Below are 21,829 nucleotides of genomic sequence, written 5' to 3'. Positions count from 1 at the left end.
ATGTGTTTAATTTGTGAGTATAACTAACTTGTGCAAATATATAAGGCAGTATTATAGAACAAGCTCCAAATGTTAAGCTCAAAAGGAAGTGAGTAGACTTTGGGTGGATTGAAATATGAGCTGACTCATATGGGCATGTACAGATGACCTTCATTATATTTATCAAGCTTCATTAGAGTTATGAAGTTCTTATAGAATCGCACTCCTGATTCTTTGGGCTACTGTCGTCCCCACACCTAAAACAAACTTTACGCTTAATTGGAATGATAAATAGGAATATTAGTAATTCTTTAAAACGAGCATTGTTATTATTTTATTAAAAAAAAAACATGGAATGAAACAATTTTTATTTACATACTATTTAATTCGTTAAATAATGGAATGGTTCATATTTAAAAATATTACTTATATATTATACAAACATTTTGTGATGGAAGTCCATTGTTCTACACTACATTTATTGACTAGAATAAACATTAGGTACTGCAAAATTCACATTTTTATGACATATTTCTTAAAACTTAAAAAATCGTAGTACACATCTTCCCACAGCCGGGCAAAGGCTACCTGTCCTTTGAAGAATAAGCTTTTGAGGTGGAATGTTACCACGCTGCTCCAAAGGGGGATTGGTTGGTACAGATGTTTAGGCCCGGACTTGGAGATCCGAGGCCCCTGAGCACATTTGAGGCCTCCCATTCGAAAGCGGTTAGAGTGAAATTTACATAAATACTTTACCGATAAATAAAGAAATTTTCACGTTGTTTATATAAAAATATGAATTTCTGGCGATTCTAGTAAGCCGTGTGATAATCGTATCAATCAAACCAACATTTGTTACATTGCTGAAAAAAAATTCCAGTAACAAGATCTAGATAAAAGTTTAGCGATGAAAATATAATAAATACGGTATTTTTTAATGTTATTATAGAAACACTAATTTAAATTTAGAAGTTGATCAATGAAGCTAAGAGAAAAACGGCTGTATTGTCTTCCGTTTTATACCTACTTGTCTATTAATGAATAATTTCGCATTATATAAATCGTGGTTCGTCTTCAAACCGTTTTTTTTTCAGTGTTAGTAGGAAGAAAATAAAATTTAAAGTAAATCGGTAGCAAATGTCATGTTTTCGCCGGTCAGCTCGTACACGGAATGCGCCAGGCGGCGCGCTTGCTGCACGGCCGTGGAGGCCGGCAGCAGGCCCAGGTGGATGCAGATCAGCTCCTTAACGCTCACCCCCTGGCTGTCGTTAGGAAACGCCAACTCTACTAGTTGTCTGGAAAATAAACATTACAATAGACACGTGTAGAATAATCGTGCAAGGGGAATAGCTAGGAAGCTAGCTAGCGAGTAACATTTCTATATAGTTTCGCTCAGGCGGGAGACGTCACCAGCGATAACTGCAGCCTAAGGTTCGCGTCTGTCACCACGCCAGCGCTACGTCTTCAATCGATAGCGCCGGAGATCCGACAAAGAGGGAGGAACCCCCTCATGCGATTCGGTCTCGTCTGCTTTCCCTATTGATGCTCAAAATCGGCTTCGATTTCCGGCTACGACTGGGCGAGGAAGCGAGCCGAAGCGGCAGGGGGCCGGTCGCATGCGTCGCAGAACCGTCGACCGCCGGAGGACACGTGCTCCGGAGGGGGCACCGCGGAGCCAACGTAGCGAAGAACGCCCGCCGCCGGGTGGAGGGACGACACTCGCAAAGGGGCGGGCGCACCTGTAGAAGAGCGCGCGCAGGTCGCCGGGCGGCGGCAGCGCGCGCACGGCGGCGGGGTGCGGCGCGGCGGCGGGGCGCAGCGCGGCGCCGCGCCGCTCGAACCAGCGCGCCGCGCACACGTGCAGCGCGCCCGCGCGCCACGCCGCCGCGCCGTAGCCCTCGCGCAGCGCGCGCGCCGCGCCGCGCACCGTGCGCCGCACCTGCGCAGCGCACCGCGAGCGTTAATACGTTAATACGTTAATACGCCCCGGGCGGCTCGCGCCCGTCGCTTATACTAGCGTACTCAAGTATACGAAAGGTATACATTTTCTAATATCGACTTTAGTTTAATTTCACAGATGGAGTAGTCGCTTAGGTAGTCTGTGCGGTCCGTCGAGCCTCCGGAAATAGGCGTCACGTCATCACGTCGCGAGTGTTTAAAAGTTAATATCAAATATATTGACTGACGTGTTGAGTGATCGCATACTGGAGACGTCCGCTCAAAATCAGCGACCGCGGCTGAGTACCGACATTCCTTAGAAATGTTTTACCGGTGACTCGGTAGATTCTTTCGATAGCTGCCTAACGAAGTTCCCTAAAGCGACCGTTAGAAGCTCGAGGCGCGTAAACGGCTGCCGCCATTGTCCAGCGAGTCGGCCGATGTACACGAGGCCGGGACCTCCTCCGCCTCCTGGTGTCAGCTGCGGCCTCACCGTATCCGGTGTGAGCATGTCGACGCAGTCCGCCATGTCCGGCGCCAGGCAGCGCCCGGCGAGGCGGTCCACGTACACGAAGTGCACGAGACCCGGGAACTCCTCCACGTACTTGTGCGTGAGCGAACCGCCCGGCACCGTCTCCCCAGTGAGTGCACGCTAAGCCGAATTATTGTTTGTATATACTTGTGCAATTTAAATTAACAAAGAGAGAGAGAGAGAGAGAGAGCATCACGAACACCTTACACAGTTATTTGTAACACACTTATAACCTCGCAGAACTTAATACTTCTAATTATTAACAACACTTGTTCTATTACTCCACAAACCAGAATAGATTTTCCTATAAAATACTTTCGATTTTTGCCGTATTCCCTTACTGATACTGATATGTATTCGATATGGACTACGTCATCTCCTTTGTGATTCATAATAATAATTCAAAATACCTACTAGTCAATCGGAATGATATTTTATTATTCAACAATTAGCGTGCATATAAATGACCTATAGCCTATTCCAACCAAAAGAGGAGTAAACTAACCTAACCCAAATAATAATATACTGGTGGTAGAGCTTTGTGCAAGCTCGTCTGGGTAGGTAACACCCATCAGATATTCTACTGGAAAACAATAGTACTTAGTAGTATTATTGTGTTCCGGTTCGAAGGGTGAGTGAGCCAGTGTAATTACAGGCACAAGGGACATAAAATCTTAGTTCCCAAGGAGAAGAAGAAGGCGCATTGGAGATGCAAGCGATGGTTAACATCTCTTACAATGCCAATGTCTATGTGCGTTGGTGACCACTTACCATCAGGCGGCCTATGCTATAAAAAAAAATTAAACAACTTTGACTCTGATACACTATTTTTGTAATACTTGACTCATATTTAGTCTTAGTTTAACCATTGTTTACATTTTTATAGTTCCTGTGTTTATTTATTGAGTACCACTATGTAAAATTTATTTTTTATATTTTTTTAATTTCTGTTTAGTCATTATTTATGCGCTTGCCGTCTCCTTTAATTGAAGGATCACACATATTTTAAAACATTATTCTATAATGTAATGTGCTCGTAAGTGTGTACCCTTTGTTGGAGATCCTTAATAAAAAAATAAATATCAATTGACGCGATGTCATTGGTCGAGATTTTGATAGTCTATGATATTCACTATCGTTTCGAAAAAATGGCGTTTTCAATGTCCGCGAAGTTGTAATCGGGATTTCGAAAGGTAAATCAATGTATTTCTAACTAGTTAAGTGGAATAGTGTTATATTATAAACAAAGGTTAATGAATCAAGAACTGTTTATAGTGCGTAATACAGCAGACAATTAGAAAATCACATGCAAGCCGAGATGGCCTAGTGGTAAGAACGCGTGAATCTTAACCTATGATCGTGGGTTAAAACCCGGGTAAGCACCACTGAATATTCATGTGCTTAATTTGTATTTATAATTCATCCCGTGCTTGATGGTGAAGGAAAACATCGTGAGGAAATCGTGTCTAATTTCATTGAAATTCTGCCACTAGTGTATTCCACCAACCCGCATTGGAGCAGCGTGGTGGATTAAGCTCCAAACCTTCTCCTCAAAATGGAGAGGAGGCCTTAGCCCAGCAGTGGGACAATAACGTTACTGTATGCAATTTGTACGGTTTGTTTAACTTTATTCCTACTCCGATTGGAATAGAGTACAGTTTGTTTACTTAGCCGGTATTTATTCGCTACCACAAAGAGTTGTTAACATTTAGAGCAATCATTTAATTTTTTTTATTTTTCCTTAAAAGTAAAATCTGATTATAACATTAGTTTTATACAAATAAACGTGTATATGTAATAGTATAACTGCAAACTTTTTTAGTATTTTTTTCCATCGTTATGCTAATTCACTGACTTGATTTTTTAACGTTGAATTAAATAAAACTTTAATTTAAACATTTAGATAAAACTAGAAGTTTCTATTGAGGTGATAACCACCCACGCGTCAGCTATTCTATTGGCAATCCATAGTTTTCTATATTTTGATTTGAGGATTATGGGGAACACGTGACTCATTAAGTGGCTCATTGATCAGCGTAAGGAATGATTAACACTTACGGTGTTCATCCACGGACAAAGGTAACCATTTACCATCAGATGGTATATTTCTCCTGCCTTACTAGAATAGATTTAAAAACGATAGAAGGGCTGATGGCAGTAGCTCTTCTTATGGAAAGTCCACCGTCCATGAACACCTGCAACACCCGAGGTCTTGCAGGTGCATTGGCAGCCTTTAAGGAATGTTACGTCCATATAAATTTGGTAAATGAAAACATTTTATGAAAAGGATATGATACCAAGCTGAAGTAACGCATCGCCTTGGCGCGAAGAAACTCGACGTAGGGGGAAAGGAGGTGCTTCAGTTCCTTCAACGGCGGTTCCAGTTTCAAGCTCGGTATGTCCGGCTTGAGTTGTTCGACGACCGCCTCGAGGGCTGTGTGCATGGCAGTCGCTGTCGTCTCCGGCGTCAGAGGAGTGGTGGTGGTGCAAGACTTGCGCAGTTCCAACATACGGCTCGTAACTCGAGCGCACAGTGTCGCATTGGCTTTATTTTTACGCAGAGCTTCTGTTGTCTGTAAATATAAAGCTATTATTGAAAAAAAAATTGTTTATGTATCATTATTTTAATAAGACGCCAAATTACTAAAATGGTGCTTCTAGAAATAATTATCTAAAGTTTTTACATAGTTTACTGAGTTACCACTGAGTTTATTGAAGTGTATTTGTAAGAAATACGCAATGTATTCACCTTTTTTAATGCAACTTCCAATGAATCAAGTGTACTGGGTAAAACTTCTAGGTTTCTCTGCAACAAGAGTCTTCGCAAATTCGATAAAATTTGACTAGACATGTGCACTGCAATACCAATGTCTCTGTGAAGGAATATTAATATTATCAGCAGCTTCACCTACAAGATAGATACTTGAAATTTGGAGATTTTCGTTTTGTAATGAACATACTTATATTAAAAAAAAAAAATTAAATCAACCCATTGTAATTATCATTTCTATTAGCACACCAAAACGAATAAATATAAGCATTGGGCATATACAGTTTTGAAAAGATACACTTGGAATTGAAAAGGCTCTGGAATATGATTAGTGCTAGGAACCTTTACAATACCTTAACTCCATATCAATAAGAACAGCAAATATAATCCTCGGTGCAATTTCTGCTAGATGTAGAGAATGCGGAGCGCAAGGAGATCCAGTCGAACCCGCGCAGAGATTCACTATAGCACTGTTCTCCTCAGATAGCCCTTGAACAAATATAATATGAATCTTGTAACTTTTAATAAAAGTACATTATTTGCAAATAAAAAAAATTTGAAGCATATTTATCATAAAATTGTTTACCTTAATAAGGATATTTAACTTTAAGGAGGGGGTAATAAGTACGAAGTTGGGAGGGGTAACTATATATTCCTAACAAGCAAATTACAAAACTACATAAGAAGACCAGTTTTCAATCAATACATTACATGCAACAATACTCACAAGGTATACGAGCATTTTCACAATTATTACTATCATTGTTTTCCCGTAATTCCTGCCAGTATTCCTGAGCTGCTATGCACTGGATACTCAGGAGTATCACATCTGGTGGCATTAGATCTTCACAACCACGGCTGAAATATTATAACTTACTAGTAAACATATACAATTTAATACACAGTACAGTACAGTAACAGCCTGTTAATGTCCCACTGCTGGGCTAAGGCCTCCTCTCCCTTTTGAGGCGAAGGTTTGGAGCTTATTCTACCACGCTGCTCCAATGCGGGTTGGTAGAATAAACATGTGACAGAATTTCAATGTAATTAGACACATGCAGGTTTCCTCACGATGTTTTCCTTCACCGTCAAGCACGAGATGAATTATAAACACAAATTAAGCACATGAAAATTCAGTGGTGCTTGCCCGGGTCTGAACCCACGATCATAGGTCAAGATTCACGCGTTCTTACCACTAGGCCATCTCGACTTTTTTTATTTAATACACACATAAATTAAAATAAAACCAAGTGTATTGACCTTGAGTACAGTGCTAACATCTTGTCGCCCACAAACAACATGAGGTGGTAGTGTTGATTCGGAGAACATTTTATATCTTTTGAAATCGATTTCAAAGCATTGAGAGCTGCTCCTGTTGCTCCACTTTCACCAATCACCCCACTTGCACCTGGAACCGAGTCGCCTTTCCCACGACTTTCTAGAAGCACTGATAACCAATCCTGGTATATAGATGAGTGTAAGCTGTAAGGTTGTCAAATTAAAATTTAATAAAATATTTTAAAAACTAATATTTAAAAATATAAGTAATAAAATAGAAATGTTCTTAAATATCTTGTATTAAGTAACTTACAGGTTTATATTCTGTCCGCAGATATGCTGCACAAGAGTTTTACAATCGAGTAGTTCTTGGTGTGAATCGTCAACTTCGTCTTCACTGATGATCATGAACACATGGTCTAGCCACTGCACATTTAATAATAAAATTTGGATTTAAATAATAAATTTAAATTACGATAATTGGCTGATTTGTAATTGTAAATATGACAACAAAATATTTTTGAAAATATATACATGTATGTTTATAAATACTTTATTCCAATGTCAAACTATAGAGTTGACTAATAGCTCTGCTATATTTTTAAAACAGTTTAAGGTATTCCACTTAACAACTTTTTTTTTTTTATAGAATAGGACGGCGGACGAGCATATGGGCCACCTGATGGTAAGTGGTCACCAAACGCCCTTAGACATTGGCATTGTAAGAAATGTAAACCATCGCTTACATAGCCAGCCAATGCGCCACCAACCTTGGGAACTACGATTTTATGTCCCTTGTGCCTATAATCACACTGGCTCACTCACCCTTCAAGCCGGAACACAACAATATCAAGTACTGCTGTTTGGCGGTAGAATATCTGATGAGTGGGTGGTACCTACCCAGATGACCTTGCACAAAGCCCTATCACCAGTAAACTAACTTATATAAACTTTAATTTTGCTTCCTAAAATCCGACAACTATGCCAACATTCTTTTATTAAAAAAAAACTACAAAATATATCTAAATCTGAAGTAATAATAATAATATACTGGGACATTATTCACACACAGCCATTTTCTTTTCCCAAACTAAGCAGAGCTTGTACTATGGAAACCAGAAAACTGATATACTACTTTCTTTTGCAAATACATACTTATTACATACATATTTATATAGATAATTACACCTAGACTCAAGATAAACAGACATGTTCATGCACACAAATATCTGTCCTGGGCGGGAATCAAACCCACAACCTTCCAACCAAAAGGCAAGTATCTACCAACCACACCATACAGCCCGGCAAAGTGGTTCATATAAATGATATTAAATAACTTATTTAATTTGGTACAAACCTCATCAAACACAATTGTAGTATTATCCTTACACTGCATAGATGTATATGTGTTACTGAATTGTGCTGCCATTACACGTTGCGATGTAATAATTGGAGACAGCAATTGCGATACATGATGACTATCTGTGATGTTTACATCTTTTTCCTGAAATAAATCCACATAAAAACTATTAATTTAAAGAATAATAATAAAACATTGGGATTATAAAGCTCATTATATGGAATAAGCATTTTAGACTTTAAAACTTTTTGAAACATGTACCACTAATTTAACATTTTGACCTTTTTAAGGAATATTACTCGAAAAAAAAGGTTAGAGTACATACTAAGACCACAACGACGTGCAGATTAGAAGTAAATGGATTATTAGTTTAGGTTGTTATATTAAAAGAATTTCAGTGAGCAGATGTTTATGCAGTTGAGCTTAACACTCAATTGATAATTTTGATGTCTCGATATAACAACCAAATTATTAATTAACTTACATGACCATTAAAAGATTTCATTCGGAGTAAAAAATCGTCATCCCATTTTGAAAAAAGTAAATCGTTCACAGTATCAAAAATCAAAACAGCCTTCATTGCTAATAAATTAGATTAACAGAATTTAGAATTGTTTAATAATTTGTTAATTTAATTTTGTCAACACACAAGTACGAAGACAAACAAATGCCAGTATAACTTTGTATTTTGTAATGTGTTTACTTTTACTATTTAATTAATGTCATTCATTATGTCAATTTTTTTGACGTTATTTCTATTTCCACTTGATGTTGCCATAAGTTCGTAAAGCGCCAAATATATGGATTATAAATGGATCTTATCATTAATATTAAGATCGATAAAATTATTGCATTTATTATTTCGACAATTCTAATATCGCCTTATGTTTTACATGTAAAATTTACTATGAAACGCCCTAACTCAGTCCTAACTTCACTGAGAGGAAATATTACGTGTAAACCAATTGTCTACCATAGGTTAGCAAATGGCAAGTTTATATCATTTTTTAAGTTTACATCATTATGAATAAAAAACATGAAAAAAATGGACCCCATTGAATAATAACTTTCCAATTATCTTATTAGGTACTACCTAGTACTGACTAACTACGTTTGTAGTTTATTACTTAAAAAGTTTTAAAAGAGTTAGAAGAAGGAGCTGTATATACTCATTATACCATTAACCAAACAGTACACAGTGTTTTTGAGATATTTTGTTTAATCTAAGATCTGTTTTTACTGTTGGTAGGGCTTTGTGCAAGCTCGTCTGGGTAGGTACCACCCATTCATCAGATATTCTACCGCAAAACAGCACTACTTAATATTGTTGTGTTCCGGTTTGAAGGGTGAGTGAGCCAGTGTAATTACAGGCACAAGGGACATAAAATCTTAGTTCCCAAGTTTGGTGGCACATTGGCTATGTAAGCGATGGTTGACATTTCTTACAATGCCAATGTCTAAGGGCGTGACCACTTACCATCAGGTGGCCCATATGCTCGTCCGCCTTCCTATTCTATAAAAAAAAAGCGTGACCTTTGATAGCGTGCAACAAGAAACACTCGTCAGAAAAAAACATTTCTACATGATTTTATGGCTTTAGTAAACATGGGGTTCCACATGTATTTAGGTACTTCTTTTCTTTGTAACAGCTACAAAATTTAGAAAAGCGAATGTACCAGCCGGTACCTTCGTAGAAACAAACAACTTATAAGAAACATTAACCATTTCTTACACCATCAACGCACAACTAAATACGTGAATTGAGACTTTTTGTGATTTTGAACCTTTAATTAAGCTGGCTCACTTGCCTTTATAAGTAGCTCTTTGTGTTACTAATGCAAAGGATTGGTTGGTGGTAATAAGCGAAGGGCTTATTAAGTGATTGTAACAAACCTTATGTAATACTTAAAGCCATAATTTATCTAAAGTGTATCATTATCACTATAACGCTTTAGTCTTGCTTATCTAACATCACACTATTTACATATTAATTATGACATAGGCAGACAGAGGCATCTTTGCTCTTTTTATTATCCTTAAAAAAGCCATAACTTATTTATTAATATAATAAAGTTACGTATTAATGATGAAAGAAAAACTTATCTATTGTTAACTGCTTTCTTTTTCCGTATCCAAACACTGCGAATCCTATTACTAGGAACAGTTCCTTACAAATAGGTGGATAATGAAATAGAAAGAACTGTTATCCGCTTCGCTTTGTGTCAAATTTACCACAATTGCTTTTTAAGTGCTATTTATTTAATCTAATTTAATCTTAATCAATAAGCGATTTTATTTTATTTTTTCATTCCTTCATGCCTTTTTGAATAAACTGCCTAGCCAAACGTTATATGAACAAATAAAATAGATGATCTGGACCAATTTCAACAATGCATGACGTAAATTTATACTATTTACAAACTTACATTGCCAAAGAAATATCACCTTTATAAAAGTAAAAATAAAGGTTACTCGATACCATCAAAACATTTTATACCGATCTCAAAATCATTTATGTCGTTAAAAATAAAAAGAAGTATTAAATTAATTCTATGTTATAAATTGTGAACAAAAACGATTAGGTAAAACATGTTATCTCTGTACGAGTGAGATAACTGACACCCAGTATGAAATCAACCAGTTTGTATTCCGGCTCGGTTCGCGTTGAGCACGCACGCATATACCGCAAAAATAAATATAAAAAAAACCATAACGATGTTCCCAATGCGTCGCGTTGGTAGTAAGGTGTGTTTTATGAACCGATTAAAAAGTTTGTGCTCTTATAAGTGTTTAAAAATTATAGTATTCAAATTTGGAATATCCTGATGTTGCAGATCCTGGAGCAATGGCGCACGCCGGTTGCAGCTGTTGCGAAGGCGCAAAGGAAATTCAGCACAGACGCGCCTCCGCGACCTCTATCAATGTTGACAGAAGATGAATTAGCCATGAAGGACACAAGTAACATTAAATTAATCATTTTTATTTGATGTCAATAGATTGATACGTGATCTTATTTGTCGAAATTTGATACGCCACGAGTATACGAGTTAAGTGAACTAGTAGGTATTTTTCCTTAATTTGTATGAACAATACAATTTATGCGGTATAATAACTGAAATACATAAATTACAACCTATTTTAAGCTATAAAATATAATAATGTCATTCTTACATATTATACTTAGTTTAATTTAAAATGTTCATATTTCTCAGACAAAAATATTGTTAACATAGAACTTTGATATTTGACTAAATAAATAGCGACGAAAAATTCTACTTACAGACAAACTGTTATTATAATTATATTGTGACGTATTGAATAAAATAAACTAGTGAATTCAAAAACAAATATTGGCGGTCGTTATCGCTTTTTTTAATGAATTTAATAACATTGCTCAATTCTTTTGTAATGTTTAAATGTACGTAGAGTGATTTTTAAATCACTATTTAAATACATAGGTTAGTAAAGAACACTTACGTACAAAAAGATAAATCTAACTATATCGTAATTTAAATATTTTTATTTGTATAGATAAAAAACATTTTCCTGATGTTGATATTAAAATCACCGAAGATTAAACTTCTATGTTTTATAGTTAGCTGTTGCTCATAGGTTTCTAAAAAATCACTGATATTTGTGTTCGGTGGCTTGTATATAACAGCAATGTTTAAGGCATATTTATTTAGGTATATCCAGAGAAATTCGTTTTGGTTTTTATTGATTGTAGTGGTGCTTACAAATTTTATACTATTATGAATATAAATAGACACTCCCCCACCAATACGATTTTTTCGATAATTGTACACATGAGTATAGTCAGAAATTTGGAGCAGTGATGCGTCCAAGTCTGATTTTATCCACGTTTCAGTCAGTAGAATTATATGTATAGTTGTTTGTGTAGATTTTATTAAGGTTTTTAATTCATCTAATTTATTACTCTTTACTAGGCTTCTTATGTTTGCATAGATAAATTTTAATGACGAATTGTTTTTGTGTATATCCTCATAACAATTTAGATTCTGATAGGTAATATTTGGAATATATTCTTGTCTAGTTATTATATTTTTTGTGTTAACAGTAAGCGGGTTTCGTTTTTTGAATTATCTTTAATTATTTTAGGTATCCCCTTAATATACTTTATGATAAGGTCGGTTTCTTCTTTCTGTACTCGAGATGCTAATTCGCTACGTAATTTTTTCATATGCTGTTGTTGATCGTCGATATTGATGTTGTTGATGGTCGGTTTTTGTTAGGGTTGTATTTTCCTAATCTTAAAACTGAGGTAGGGGTAGGGCATTCTGGGAATACAGACTTAATAATTTTCATGGCTTCATATTTGTCATGGCTTCATAATTATGTCACAGAAAAACCTTAATTACCTAAAACCTATTATGATTTATTCTATAAATAACAGAAAGTCAAGGACCGATTGCAAAGAACGCGTACATTCACAATTTCATAAGTATACACATTACAATCTAAATACCTACGAGATTCTAGGTCCTAAATGTTGCTAAAACAAATGACGGACTAGGTAGGTACGTTCACTTTTATACTACGTACTTAACTGCGATAGTGAGTTATTTAGAATAAGCGTTATCATTTACGTATTTGCTTTGTCGCCATTGACCTCGACTGATACTAATATTCGAAGTTAGTATTTATATTTAGTAAATTAGTCTAAAAGTTAATGATACAGATAAGTGTATGTGAATATTGCCGGTACTGGCAAGTAATAAATAATTTATAATGTATTGGCATAAGTTAAGAATGGGTCAGTTTACGCAAGCGATCCCGTGGCGCTTCTCGTTAAGACGGAAAGGGTACTGCTGGTTTTTTAGTACCCTATTCCGATGTTCGGGGCGTAATCGGCGGCTTGGATACCGGCGAGCCTACTGTGTGCTCCGGTGACGGAAACGCGTAATGCGTTTTCCAGCGTTACAAAAATATGTGTCAGTTTTTTGTATTAAATGGTAATGGCGAATTTGTATTATTTCTATAAATACTACAATACGATAGAACTTACGAACATTAAAATATCACTACAGACATAACATACCTAACATCAATTCGAATAGGCACTTTTTATGGTAATATGCTACAACCTATTAATAATTCTAATTCTTAGTAGGCTTCGAGTTTACCACGTCAAACTAAAAGTAATTAATTGTCTATGGGTGCCACTTAGTATTTCCTGCCTATATTATGTACCGTATATCCCTTTAGTAAATAATTAGTAGAAAAACAAGACTATATTTTTAATAGTAATAATAGGTAATACAATTGTACTGTAGTCTACTGGTTGGTAGAATTTTGTGCGTATGTACGTATTATACCGTCAAACAGTAATACTTGGTATTGAAGATTGCGTGAGCCAGTGTTACTACCGACACAAGGGACATCATATTTTAGTTCTAAAAGGTTGATGGCGCATTGACGATTTAATATTTCTTACACCGCTAATGTCTATGGGCGATGGTGACTGTATCATCAGGTGGCCCATATGCTCGTCCACCTTCCTATTCTATAAAAAAAAGCTGAATCGTAATTGGGGATCAACTCAATTAATTTGTAACGGCCATGATACTTTTCTGATTATATTCCATGATGATCGTGTGTAAGTAGAATAGGAAAAGAAAACGGCTAAATAACGAAAACGATTACATTTCGATTCGTTTGCGATAAAGTGCCATTTTGTCTGCCTAATAAATGGCGAATGGAAAAAACATACCCTTAAATCAAAACATGATCATTGATATACTACAAAGAAACAAAACTGAGTTATTATCATTTTATACGTGGATAGATTTAAAAACGGGTTAATGTAATTAAATATGAAATAAATACGACAAACCATGATAAGTAGTTTAAATGGTAAACTGTCACTGTCTCTAATCTTTTCCAAATCGATCCTGAATAATGTTTAACGTTAAGACTGTCTTGGCTAATAAAAGGAGATATTAAACAAGTTTCTTTACCTCCTCACTTACATGTCAGATAAAATAAAACTAACATACACACATATACATCAACACATACACACATATGTCGTATGTACCTACAGTACCATCTTTATTGAATTGGACTGTCTGTATAGTAACTTGATCTCTATAGTTAAATAAGTTCCTTTTGACATTTGTTATCTTAAAAAATTCGCTGATAACAACGATAAATAGAGAACAAAAATACGAGTTGTTTGTAAGTGATTATAAAATGATAAGGTATATTATAAAAATCGCATATTTACTTCAAAGTATTTGTTTAATACCGTAAATGTGATAATATGGGACGATAATTTGATATAAAATATTTACACAAAGATGACAGGAATAAAAGATATTGCTATCTCGTTCTCAGTAGGCCGTGGGTTAAAACAAAGATAAGTACTCTAAGCGCCATAAACCATGTGGCGATGGGCGCCAAAGTCTTAACGACAATTTCAGCAAAAAAATAATTTTGATATCAAACTATAAGATAGACTCGGCTGCGGGACTAGAACTGCTTTGGTCTTATGTTACGAGTTGGTTTCTAGACAAGGTAGGTAAATTCGCACGAGCAGTAGTCCCTGAAGATTATGAACACACATTCAAAAGTTCTAAACCAGATTTTACCTTTTTAATATTCTTTGTATATGTACTAAAAACATGATTGATTCAGCGATTCTTTATAGTTTTTATAAATGGTTTAAGAGTGCTCATAAATTGATATAAATACTAGCTGACCCGGCAAACGTTGTTTTGCCATATAAATGATATCTACTGAATATTTTGGTTTTTAAAAAGTAACGAATGTATGGTAAGTGTGTGGGGAAGGGATCTATGACAGAAAAAGAAAAGAAGCGCTGCAGACGATAATCGCTGATAAAAACAAAAAAACACCAATCATGCATTTTCTCAATTCAATGTATTTCATTAATGTAATTGACATATTCATTGTTTGATTAAAAGTTAAATGTAAAATGAAAAAAGTAATATATTTTTATCTTAAAGCAGTTAATTATTTCGAAGAGCAATTGAGTGTACGATATTTTTTGTTAGTGCGTCTTTAGCCAACACAAATAAGCTCGATGGTTTGCCCACCCGAGAACATGCCACGTATATTTACACGGCCACCGTGTGATAAACATGGTGTGCCCAAATCTAAGCCGCAAACGGACATCGTTTGGCCTTGCTACTTATCCACTCTGCGAATTTTTTCATGCGTTTAATTATTATTGTTTTCTTAGGTTATGTCTACGGATTTTGTGTGTGAGTGGTAGCTCATCGTACATTCGTCCCACATTATGAGACAGAACTTTTAAAAAAGGTGGTCCGCTATTTGTTTTCTTTATAATATTATACACTATAAAATAAAAATATTTCTTACATCACGAATGTGCCACCAAACTTGGGAACTAAATTGTCCTTTGTGCCTGTAGTTACACTGACTCCATCACCCTTTAAGCCAGAATACAACAATACTAAATATTGCTGTTTGGCGGTAGAATATGGGATAAACATAGTACATACGAATGGAACATAATCTTTGCGCTGGCTATTTCGCTGTCGCATCGTTGTCCATCATCATAATTTTCATCTTCCGCGAGAATTTTAATTTTGCCTCCAACTCCAAATATATTAATTTAAATTAATCCTTTTATAATTCCAGTGAGGCAACCGCGTCTTTTTATTGCCTTTAAATCGATTCAATTATTAGCAACTAACAGTTTCTATTAAAACAGAAAAATTGAATTACTGCTATATATTTTTTTACCTATAGTTTAATTAAATTTGATTTAAAACAATTATATTATTTCTAAAGGATTTTATTTTGAATATTATCAAAGTAATTTAAACCTTTTAACAATAAATTAAACATCAAAAATGTATTTAAAAGTTTCAAACAATCAAAACAGAGTCTACTAAAAATTAAATATTGTTATAATAGCTTGATAAATAATGATTTTGTTTTTTTTGTCGATAGTTTTTTTGACGCTGAGCATATGATTATACTATCATTTAGTAAACACTCGAATCATGTCTATATTGAATGTATGTAATGTATGTATACTTGAATTAGTTAACATGATTTATTAACTTATTTTTCAAGATTGCATTATTTACACTTGCTACAATTTCGGTTGCTTGACTTTCCTCCATAAAATTGCGGTGAAGACACGATATAAGTTCCGTGTTAATTAAAACGATAATAAAAAACAATGTACGGTTGGGGAAGAAGAGACCCGGGGAAGAACGAAGTCCTTTGCGATATGTTTTCGTGTACGAATAGACTTCAGGAATAGCCTTGCTATCCAGTAGGATACGTGCCGATGAGCATACCGTTCAATGGTGACATGCCCACACGCACATTTTCGTTATTTTGTTGGATTTGTTCGTCAAAATCGTGATATAAACGGTATACCGATAATGTATTTGATCTTTTAGTATTTTACCAACCTTAACCTCAATATCATAAAACACGTTTATATTTCTTATCAATTAAATTAATCGTTAAATATTTTGCAAATTTTTAAATGTCAAAATGACGCGACGCTTCTCGTGAATGACGTGGACGAAAGTTCGATGAGGTTCATTGTAAGTAATTATTTTGATATTGTTCATACAAAAATACTAAAATCGTGATTACAAAATGGGATGTGGGTTAGGAGGGTGAACATTTGGGGTTCTATGTATTAAAATAAATAAAAAAATAATATTCTGGATAGGGACACCCTTAACACTTAGCGGTATGAAATATACTTTTCGACCTATTCTCATACCTCCCAAATATACATAACAAATTTCATAAAAATCGGTCGAGCCGTTTCGAACGAGTTCGACCACAAACACCGTGACAAGAGATTTTTATATATTAGATTTAGGTGAGTAGTCAATCATGTAAATTGTAAGGTGTTATGTTTCTCATGTTGCGTCGCGGATTTCGTTATGCAGTCTGTTTGAGATAGTCTCGACACGTTTCGGCCGACTTATACATGAATAACGCATTGCGAATGATTTAAATATGCCACAACGCGTTGTGAAACGTTTTTCACTTAATAAGCGTATTTCTTCGAACCTAATACATAAAAAAAAGTTGCATTCACTTCTCGTACTCTAAAATCTTCGCTTTGTCTTACAGTTAGAAAATTGGCGACAGAACAAATAGCGCCACTGGTTAAGAAAATGGAGGACGAACACAAAATCGACGATAGCATCAGGCAGATGTTGTTTGATAATGGTGTAAGTTTAAATACACACAATATTGAACCCTTAATAGATAATGGGCTTAAAAATGCTTTAAGTGTCAGGTCTTCTGTCCCACTGGGTTAGTTTTTTTTTTTTATAGTATAGGAAGGCAGACGAGCATATAGGCCACCTGATGGTAAGCGGTCACCAACGCCTACAGACATTGCATTGTAAGTAATGTTAACCCTCATCCATATCGTCAATGCGCCACCGACCTTGGGAATTAGGATGTTATGTCCCTTGTGCCTGTAATCACACTGGGCCACTTACCCTTCAAACCGGAACACAACAATACCAAGTACTGCTGTTTTGCGGTAGAATATCTGATGAGTGGGTGGTACCTACCCAGACGAGCTTGCACAAAGCCCTACCACCAGTCGTAGTCGTATCCACTTATAGTATAAACCAAATATGATGTTGGAAGGAAAACAAAAATAATTAATATTTACTCACATGGTCGTTACAGTGCCCTTTTGCGAGATGAAAAGACTCATAAATCATCTCTATACGATAATTACATTTACCGGTTTCACTTTTACGTAAAAGGTCATGTGTCTCTTGCATTAATGATATTACTATTTATCCATCCCGGATTTGTACGGGTAGAATAACATGGGTCTACGTAGTGTTTATATTAAAGCACAAACATCCCAAAAGATTATTTTTGCAATTGATGAATTTACCAAACATTGTTTCATTTGAAACTTTTTTGACTTAACACTTGGACATTGGACTAAAAATTTGGGTCAAAGTTGTTACTTCGAATGAATAAAAAAATAATTATGAAAACCACAATATACAGTTTCAGACCGAATACAGGAATACATTTAATTCTGGTAAGACTAATCAGCTTATCATAATTTTTTTTTTCAACAGTTAATGGGTATCGAAACCCCGACAGAATACAGTGGTTCAGGGTGCGGATTCCTCACCATGATGTTGGTGGTGGAAGAACTGTCTAGGGTGGACCCTGCAGTTGCAGCGTACGTGGATATTCACAATACACTGGTGAACTCCCTGTTTATGAAGTTGGGAACCGAGGAACAGAAGCAAAAGTATTTGACGAAGTTATGCACAGAATACGTAAGTTCCTTTTTGAAATATTTACATACCAAATAGCAAATAGCTCAATAAAATAGTATGTATGTGCCTCGTTTTGGAAAAAAAGAACACATCTCAAGCGCATACAATTTTCGTTATAAGAAAAAAAGGCCAGACTGCAAATAATATTCACAGTGCAGTATATGTTGCGTTACCTTGTAAATTATACAAAAAAAAAAGAAATTAATTTATATGGTAATTTAGAATTAACTAATTATCAGTTCCAACCAATATACATAACCATGTATATTGGTACATATTACTACAACAGTCAACTATGTACACGATGTTTAGGTAAATATTTAATAGAAACAATCATTATGTAGTTCCTTTTTGCACCAAACAGCATTAAATACCAACAATTGGTTTCCAGTTTAAAGAGTGAGTAAGTCAGTGTAACTACAGGCACAAAAGGGACATAAATCTCAGCTCCCAAGGTGGGTGACTCATTGGTTACGTTATAAATGATTAATATTTCTGACACTGCCACTGTTTAGGGGCGGTGGTAATCACTTACCATCATTTCTAGTCTATCTACCTATTTTTTGTTTATCTATTCTATTTTGACGAGCCGGTTGGCGTGGTTGGTAGAACACTTGCCTTTCACGCCGAAGGTTGTGGGTTCGATTCCCACCCAGGACAGACATTTGTGTGCATGAACATGTCTGTTTGTCGTGAGTCTGGGTGTAATTATCTATATAAGTATGTATTTACAAAAGAAAAGTAGTATATGTAGTATATCAGTTGTCTGGTTTCCATAGCACAAGCTTTGTACAAGCTTAATTTGGGATCAGATGGCCGTGTGTGAAAATTGTCCCAGGATATTATTATTTTATAATATACATTTCAAAATATATTTCAGGCTGGTAGTTTCTGTTTAACCGAGCCCACGTCTGGTTCTGACGCGTTTTCCTTAAAAACCGTGGCAAAGAAAGAAGGAAAAGACTTCGTTATTAACGGCTCCAAGATGTGGATATCGAACTCCGATGTCGCTGGAGTCTTCCTTGTAATGGCTAATGCTGATCCATCAAAGGTAAGAAGTTAGCAGATAGCAGTTCAAAGTAAAATAAAAATTGAAGCAAAGTAATAGATAGATTATGTTAAAATACCACTTTTTGCTCTCTTAATAAAAAAAATTGCTTCTAGAATTAAAACGGTAAAAGTTTACATATAAATGACGAGGCTAGTTGATGTCACTTCTAAACCATAGACAAGTCGAAATTACGCACAACAAGCATCAAACTCCGTTTGTGTTTAGTACTTAATTTTTTTTTAAACTAGCGCGACCGTTCAATATATATATATATATTGAAAACAAAATTATTTAATATCTGTTGACTAATCTAAATGCAATACAATTACCTTATGTAAGGAAATGAATATTCGCTAAATTACAATAAAACCTACCGAAACAAACTTCTAAATTTTCTTTATAAGAGAAAAATTATTGTCAAATTTTGGGACGTTTAAATTTAAAACAAAGAATTATATTTATCCGAACGTTATGTACCATTTGAATAATATTTTGATCTTCATTTAAATAAAAGCGCAATATTTCTTGGTTATCAGTTGAGCGGTACTGACCCAAGCTTATCAAAATAATGATGCAATAAATTAATCGCAAAATAACGTAATTTAATATCGAATTATATTACGTAAACTTTACCATTGAGATATTATTTCTCTCTTAATCTAACTATTAATGTTTTTAAGATAAATGACGTATATGCATTTTGTGTAATGTAAAGAATGGAATAATATTATATAAATAATTTGATTTTTTATTATTTTGATACATAGTTTTTGAGTAAAATTATTTCTATATTTAAAAAGTTATTTTCTTACAATGTTACTTAAATGTATGCATTTTGTATATAATTAACATAACATAACATTGTTATGCAATAGATATAATTAGATACAAAATAGGAATTTTATATTCTTTTGCTTTGTAAAGGTAATATAGTTTAGAACAATTTTTTTTAAGGGTTACCGAGGTATCACCTGTTTCATTGTAGAACGGGACACCCCCGGCTTAAGTGTTGCCAAACCGGAAAACAAACTCGGGATACGTGCGTCCGGCACTTGTATGGTACACTTCGACAACGTTAGGGTACCGGAAGAGAATATTCTTGGTGAATATGGAAAAGGGTGAGTTTTTATCTTAAGTCTTCAGAGGTATGATCTATTCAAGGTCACGTGCTCACAATCCAAAGGAAAATCACTAAAATATAAGTTTACTTCTTTTAGATACAAATACGCAGCTGGTTTCTTAAACGAGGGTCGTATCGGTATTGCAGCGCAAATGATCGGTCTTTGTCAGGGATGTATGGACGCCACTATCCCATACACGTTAGAGAGGAAGCAGTTTGGCAACAAGATTTATTCTTACCAGGTAAATTTTAAATAATATATCCTTAAACATCTGGCCGAATTTCGGCCAAGATAGTAATAACTGTGCACTTTACTAATATAACCTTCGCAGTAGACCTGTCTCCGACGAGTATGGCAGCGGCCGATATCGGTTCACAAAATCATCATAATTATAATATAATATTGATAAGTGCTTAAATAGGCATAAAACTTGGGTAGAGCGCTGTCGTTTACAGTATGAAGCCAGCTTAATTGTTACCCAAAATAATTGACGTGAACTTCCATTCCAGGGTATCAGCTATCAAATAGCTCACTTACAGACACAATTAGAAGCGGCGCGTCTCCTTGCTTATAACGCAGCGCGTCTCAAAGAAAATGGACAAGATTTCGTCAAGGAAGCCGCAATGGCCAAATACTTTGCTTCAGGTAGAAAATAAATTCATTTTCTCTGAATTCTGACCAATTATATTTCAATAGAATAAAAAAATTGTCGTAACTTTTCTAAAAAAACTTTTGATATTAAGTTTGGTGTAATCTGCTTAAATAGAATAAATAGAAACTAAGGTATTGTTATTTTATTTTAATCATTTACATGTTCCTCATGGCTTGTACATAATTTTATTAATTTGGTTTGTTTTTCAGAAATCGCTCAAACTTTGACCTCAAAATGTATTGACTTTATGGGTGGTGTTGGTTTCACCCGTGACTTCCCTCAAGAGAAATTCTTCCGAGATGCTAAAATAGGAACTATCTATGAAGGAACAAGTAATATGCAATTGCAAACTATAGCAAAATACATAGAAAAGGAATATACACAGTAAATAATATCAAGATCTGGCGACACTGAATATTTGCATTTAAAGTACTTTGTAAAGTTTCACTATATTGTATACAATTTTTAAGGAAACAGGGTTTTATCATGTGTACTATACAACATAACTTTTTCTGTTTGATTATAAATCATTATTTTGTAGTGTATAAATCCAATTTGGTTTATAAGCAATATGAATTTAATAAAATGTTTAAAAGCAATATGAATTTATTACACTTAAGATAGAAAATAAAACATTTGTACATTTCTATTACACAAATATAATATTGTCTACAATTTACATAAACTAATTATGAGCTACATACAAATAAAATATTGGTAATTGACTATATACACATTGTTGTTTCTAAATTGTTATATTTTTGTAAAAAGATTTTATATTCAATACAAGATGATGTTGTTTATTAATATTATATAACTAGTAAAATGTATCCAAATTAAT

General features: G+C 34.9%; 2 protein-coding genes across 3 annotated transcripts; one reads left to right on the top strand and one right to left on the bottom strand.

Annotated features, from left to right (window-relative positions):
• Positions 1 to 367: 367 nt before the first annotated feature.
• On the bottom strand, positions 368 to 8,578 carry LOC126772186 (BLOC-3 complex member HPS1). Of its 2 annotated transcripts, XM_050492416.1 has the most exons (12): positions 8,473 to 8,550; positions 8,342 to 8,439; positions 7,855 to 8,001; positions 6,811 to 6,923; positions 6,480 to 6,701; positions 5,947 to 6,077; positions 5,573 to 5,708; positions 5,199 to 5,322; positions 4,747 to 5,022; positions 2,411 to 2,569; positions 1,719 to 1,918; positions 368 to 1,274 (listed from the first exon to the last, which is right to left on the bottom strand). In XM_050492416.1, the coding sequence occupies exons 2-12, from the start codon at positions 8,435 to 8,437 to the stop codon at positions 1,097 to 1,099; spliced, it is 1,782 nt and encodes a 593-aa protein (XP_050348373.1). In that variant the 5' UTR covers positions 8,438 to 8,439; positions 8,473 to 8,550; the 3' UTR covers positions 368 to 1,096. The 2 variants fall into 2 exon arrangements, with proteins under 2 accessions (XP_050348373.1, XP_050348374.1); XM_050492417.1 differs by having other exon boundaries at positions 2,411 to 2,559; positions 4,743 to 5,022; positions 8,342 to 8,578.
• Positions 8,579 to 10,391: 1,813 nt separating this feature from the next.
• LOC126772210 (short/branched chain specific acyl-CoA dehydrogenase, mitochondrial) lies at positions 10,392 to 21,822 on the top strand. Its single transcript, XM_050492472.1, has 9 exons — positions 10,392 to 10,602; positions 10,692 to 10,815; positions 16,975 to 17,075; positions 17,958 to 18,164; positions 19,045 to 19,215; positions 20,170 to 20,333; positions 20,433 to 20,577; positions 20,846 to 20,981; positions 21,198 to 21,822. The coding sequence occupies exons 1-9, from the start codon at positions 10,573 to 10,575 to the stop codon at positions 21,374 to 21,376; spliced, it is 1,257 nt and encodes a 418-aa protein (XP_050348429.1). The 5' UTR covers positions 10,392 to 10,572; the 3' UTR covers positions 21,377 to 21,822.
• Positions 21,823 to 21,829: the final 7 nt, after the last annotated feature.

Source organism: Nymphalis io, chromosome 12, assembly GCF_905147045.1.
Source record: "Nymphalis io chromosome 12, ilAglIoxx1.1, whole genome shotgun sequence".
In the NCBI taxonomy this organism is placed as follows: Eukaryota; Metazoa; Arthropoda; class Insecta; order Lepidoptera; family Nymphalidae; genus Nymphalis; species Nymphalis io.
The sequence above is the reverse complement of the archived record's forward strand: the minus strand, read 5'-3'. Positions and strand labels throughout refer to the sequence as shown.

Bases quoted from the DNA above. Each gene is read 5' to 3' on its own strand.
- LOC126772210 (XM_050492472.1), top strand. From the start codon at position 10,573: ATGTTCCCAATGCGTCGCGTTGGTAGTAAG. The intron at 17,076-17,957 runs GTAAGTTTAAAT...TTTTTTCAACAG, and splicing joins AGATGTTGTTTGATAATGGT to TTAATGGGTATCGAAACCCC. The intron at 20,334-20,432 runs GTGAGTTTTTAT...TACTTCTTTTAG, and splicing joins CTTGGTGAATATGGAAAAGG to ATACAAATACGCAGCTGGTT.
- LOC126772186 (XM_050492416.1), bottom strand. From the start codon at position 8,437: ATGAAGGCTGTTTTGATTTTTGATACTGTGAACGATTTACTTTTTTCA. The intron at 5,023-5,198 runs GTGAATACATTG...TTATATTTACAG, and splicing joins TGGAAGTTGCATTAAAAAAG to ACAACAGAAGCTCTGCGTAA. The intron at 1,275-1,718 runs GTGCGCCCGCCC...TTTATTTTCCAG, and splicing joins CTGCGCGCGCTCTTCTACAG to ACAACTAGTAGAGTTGGCGT.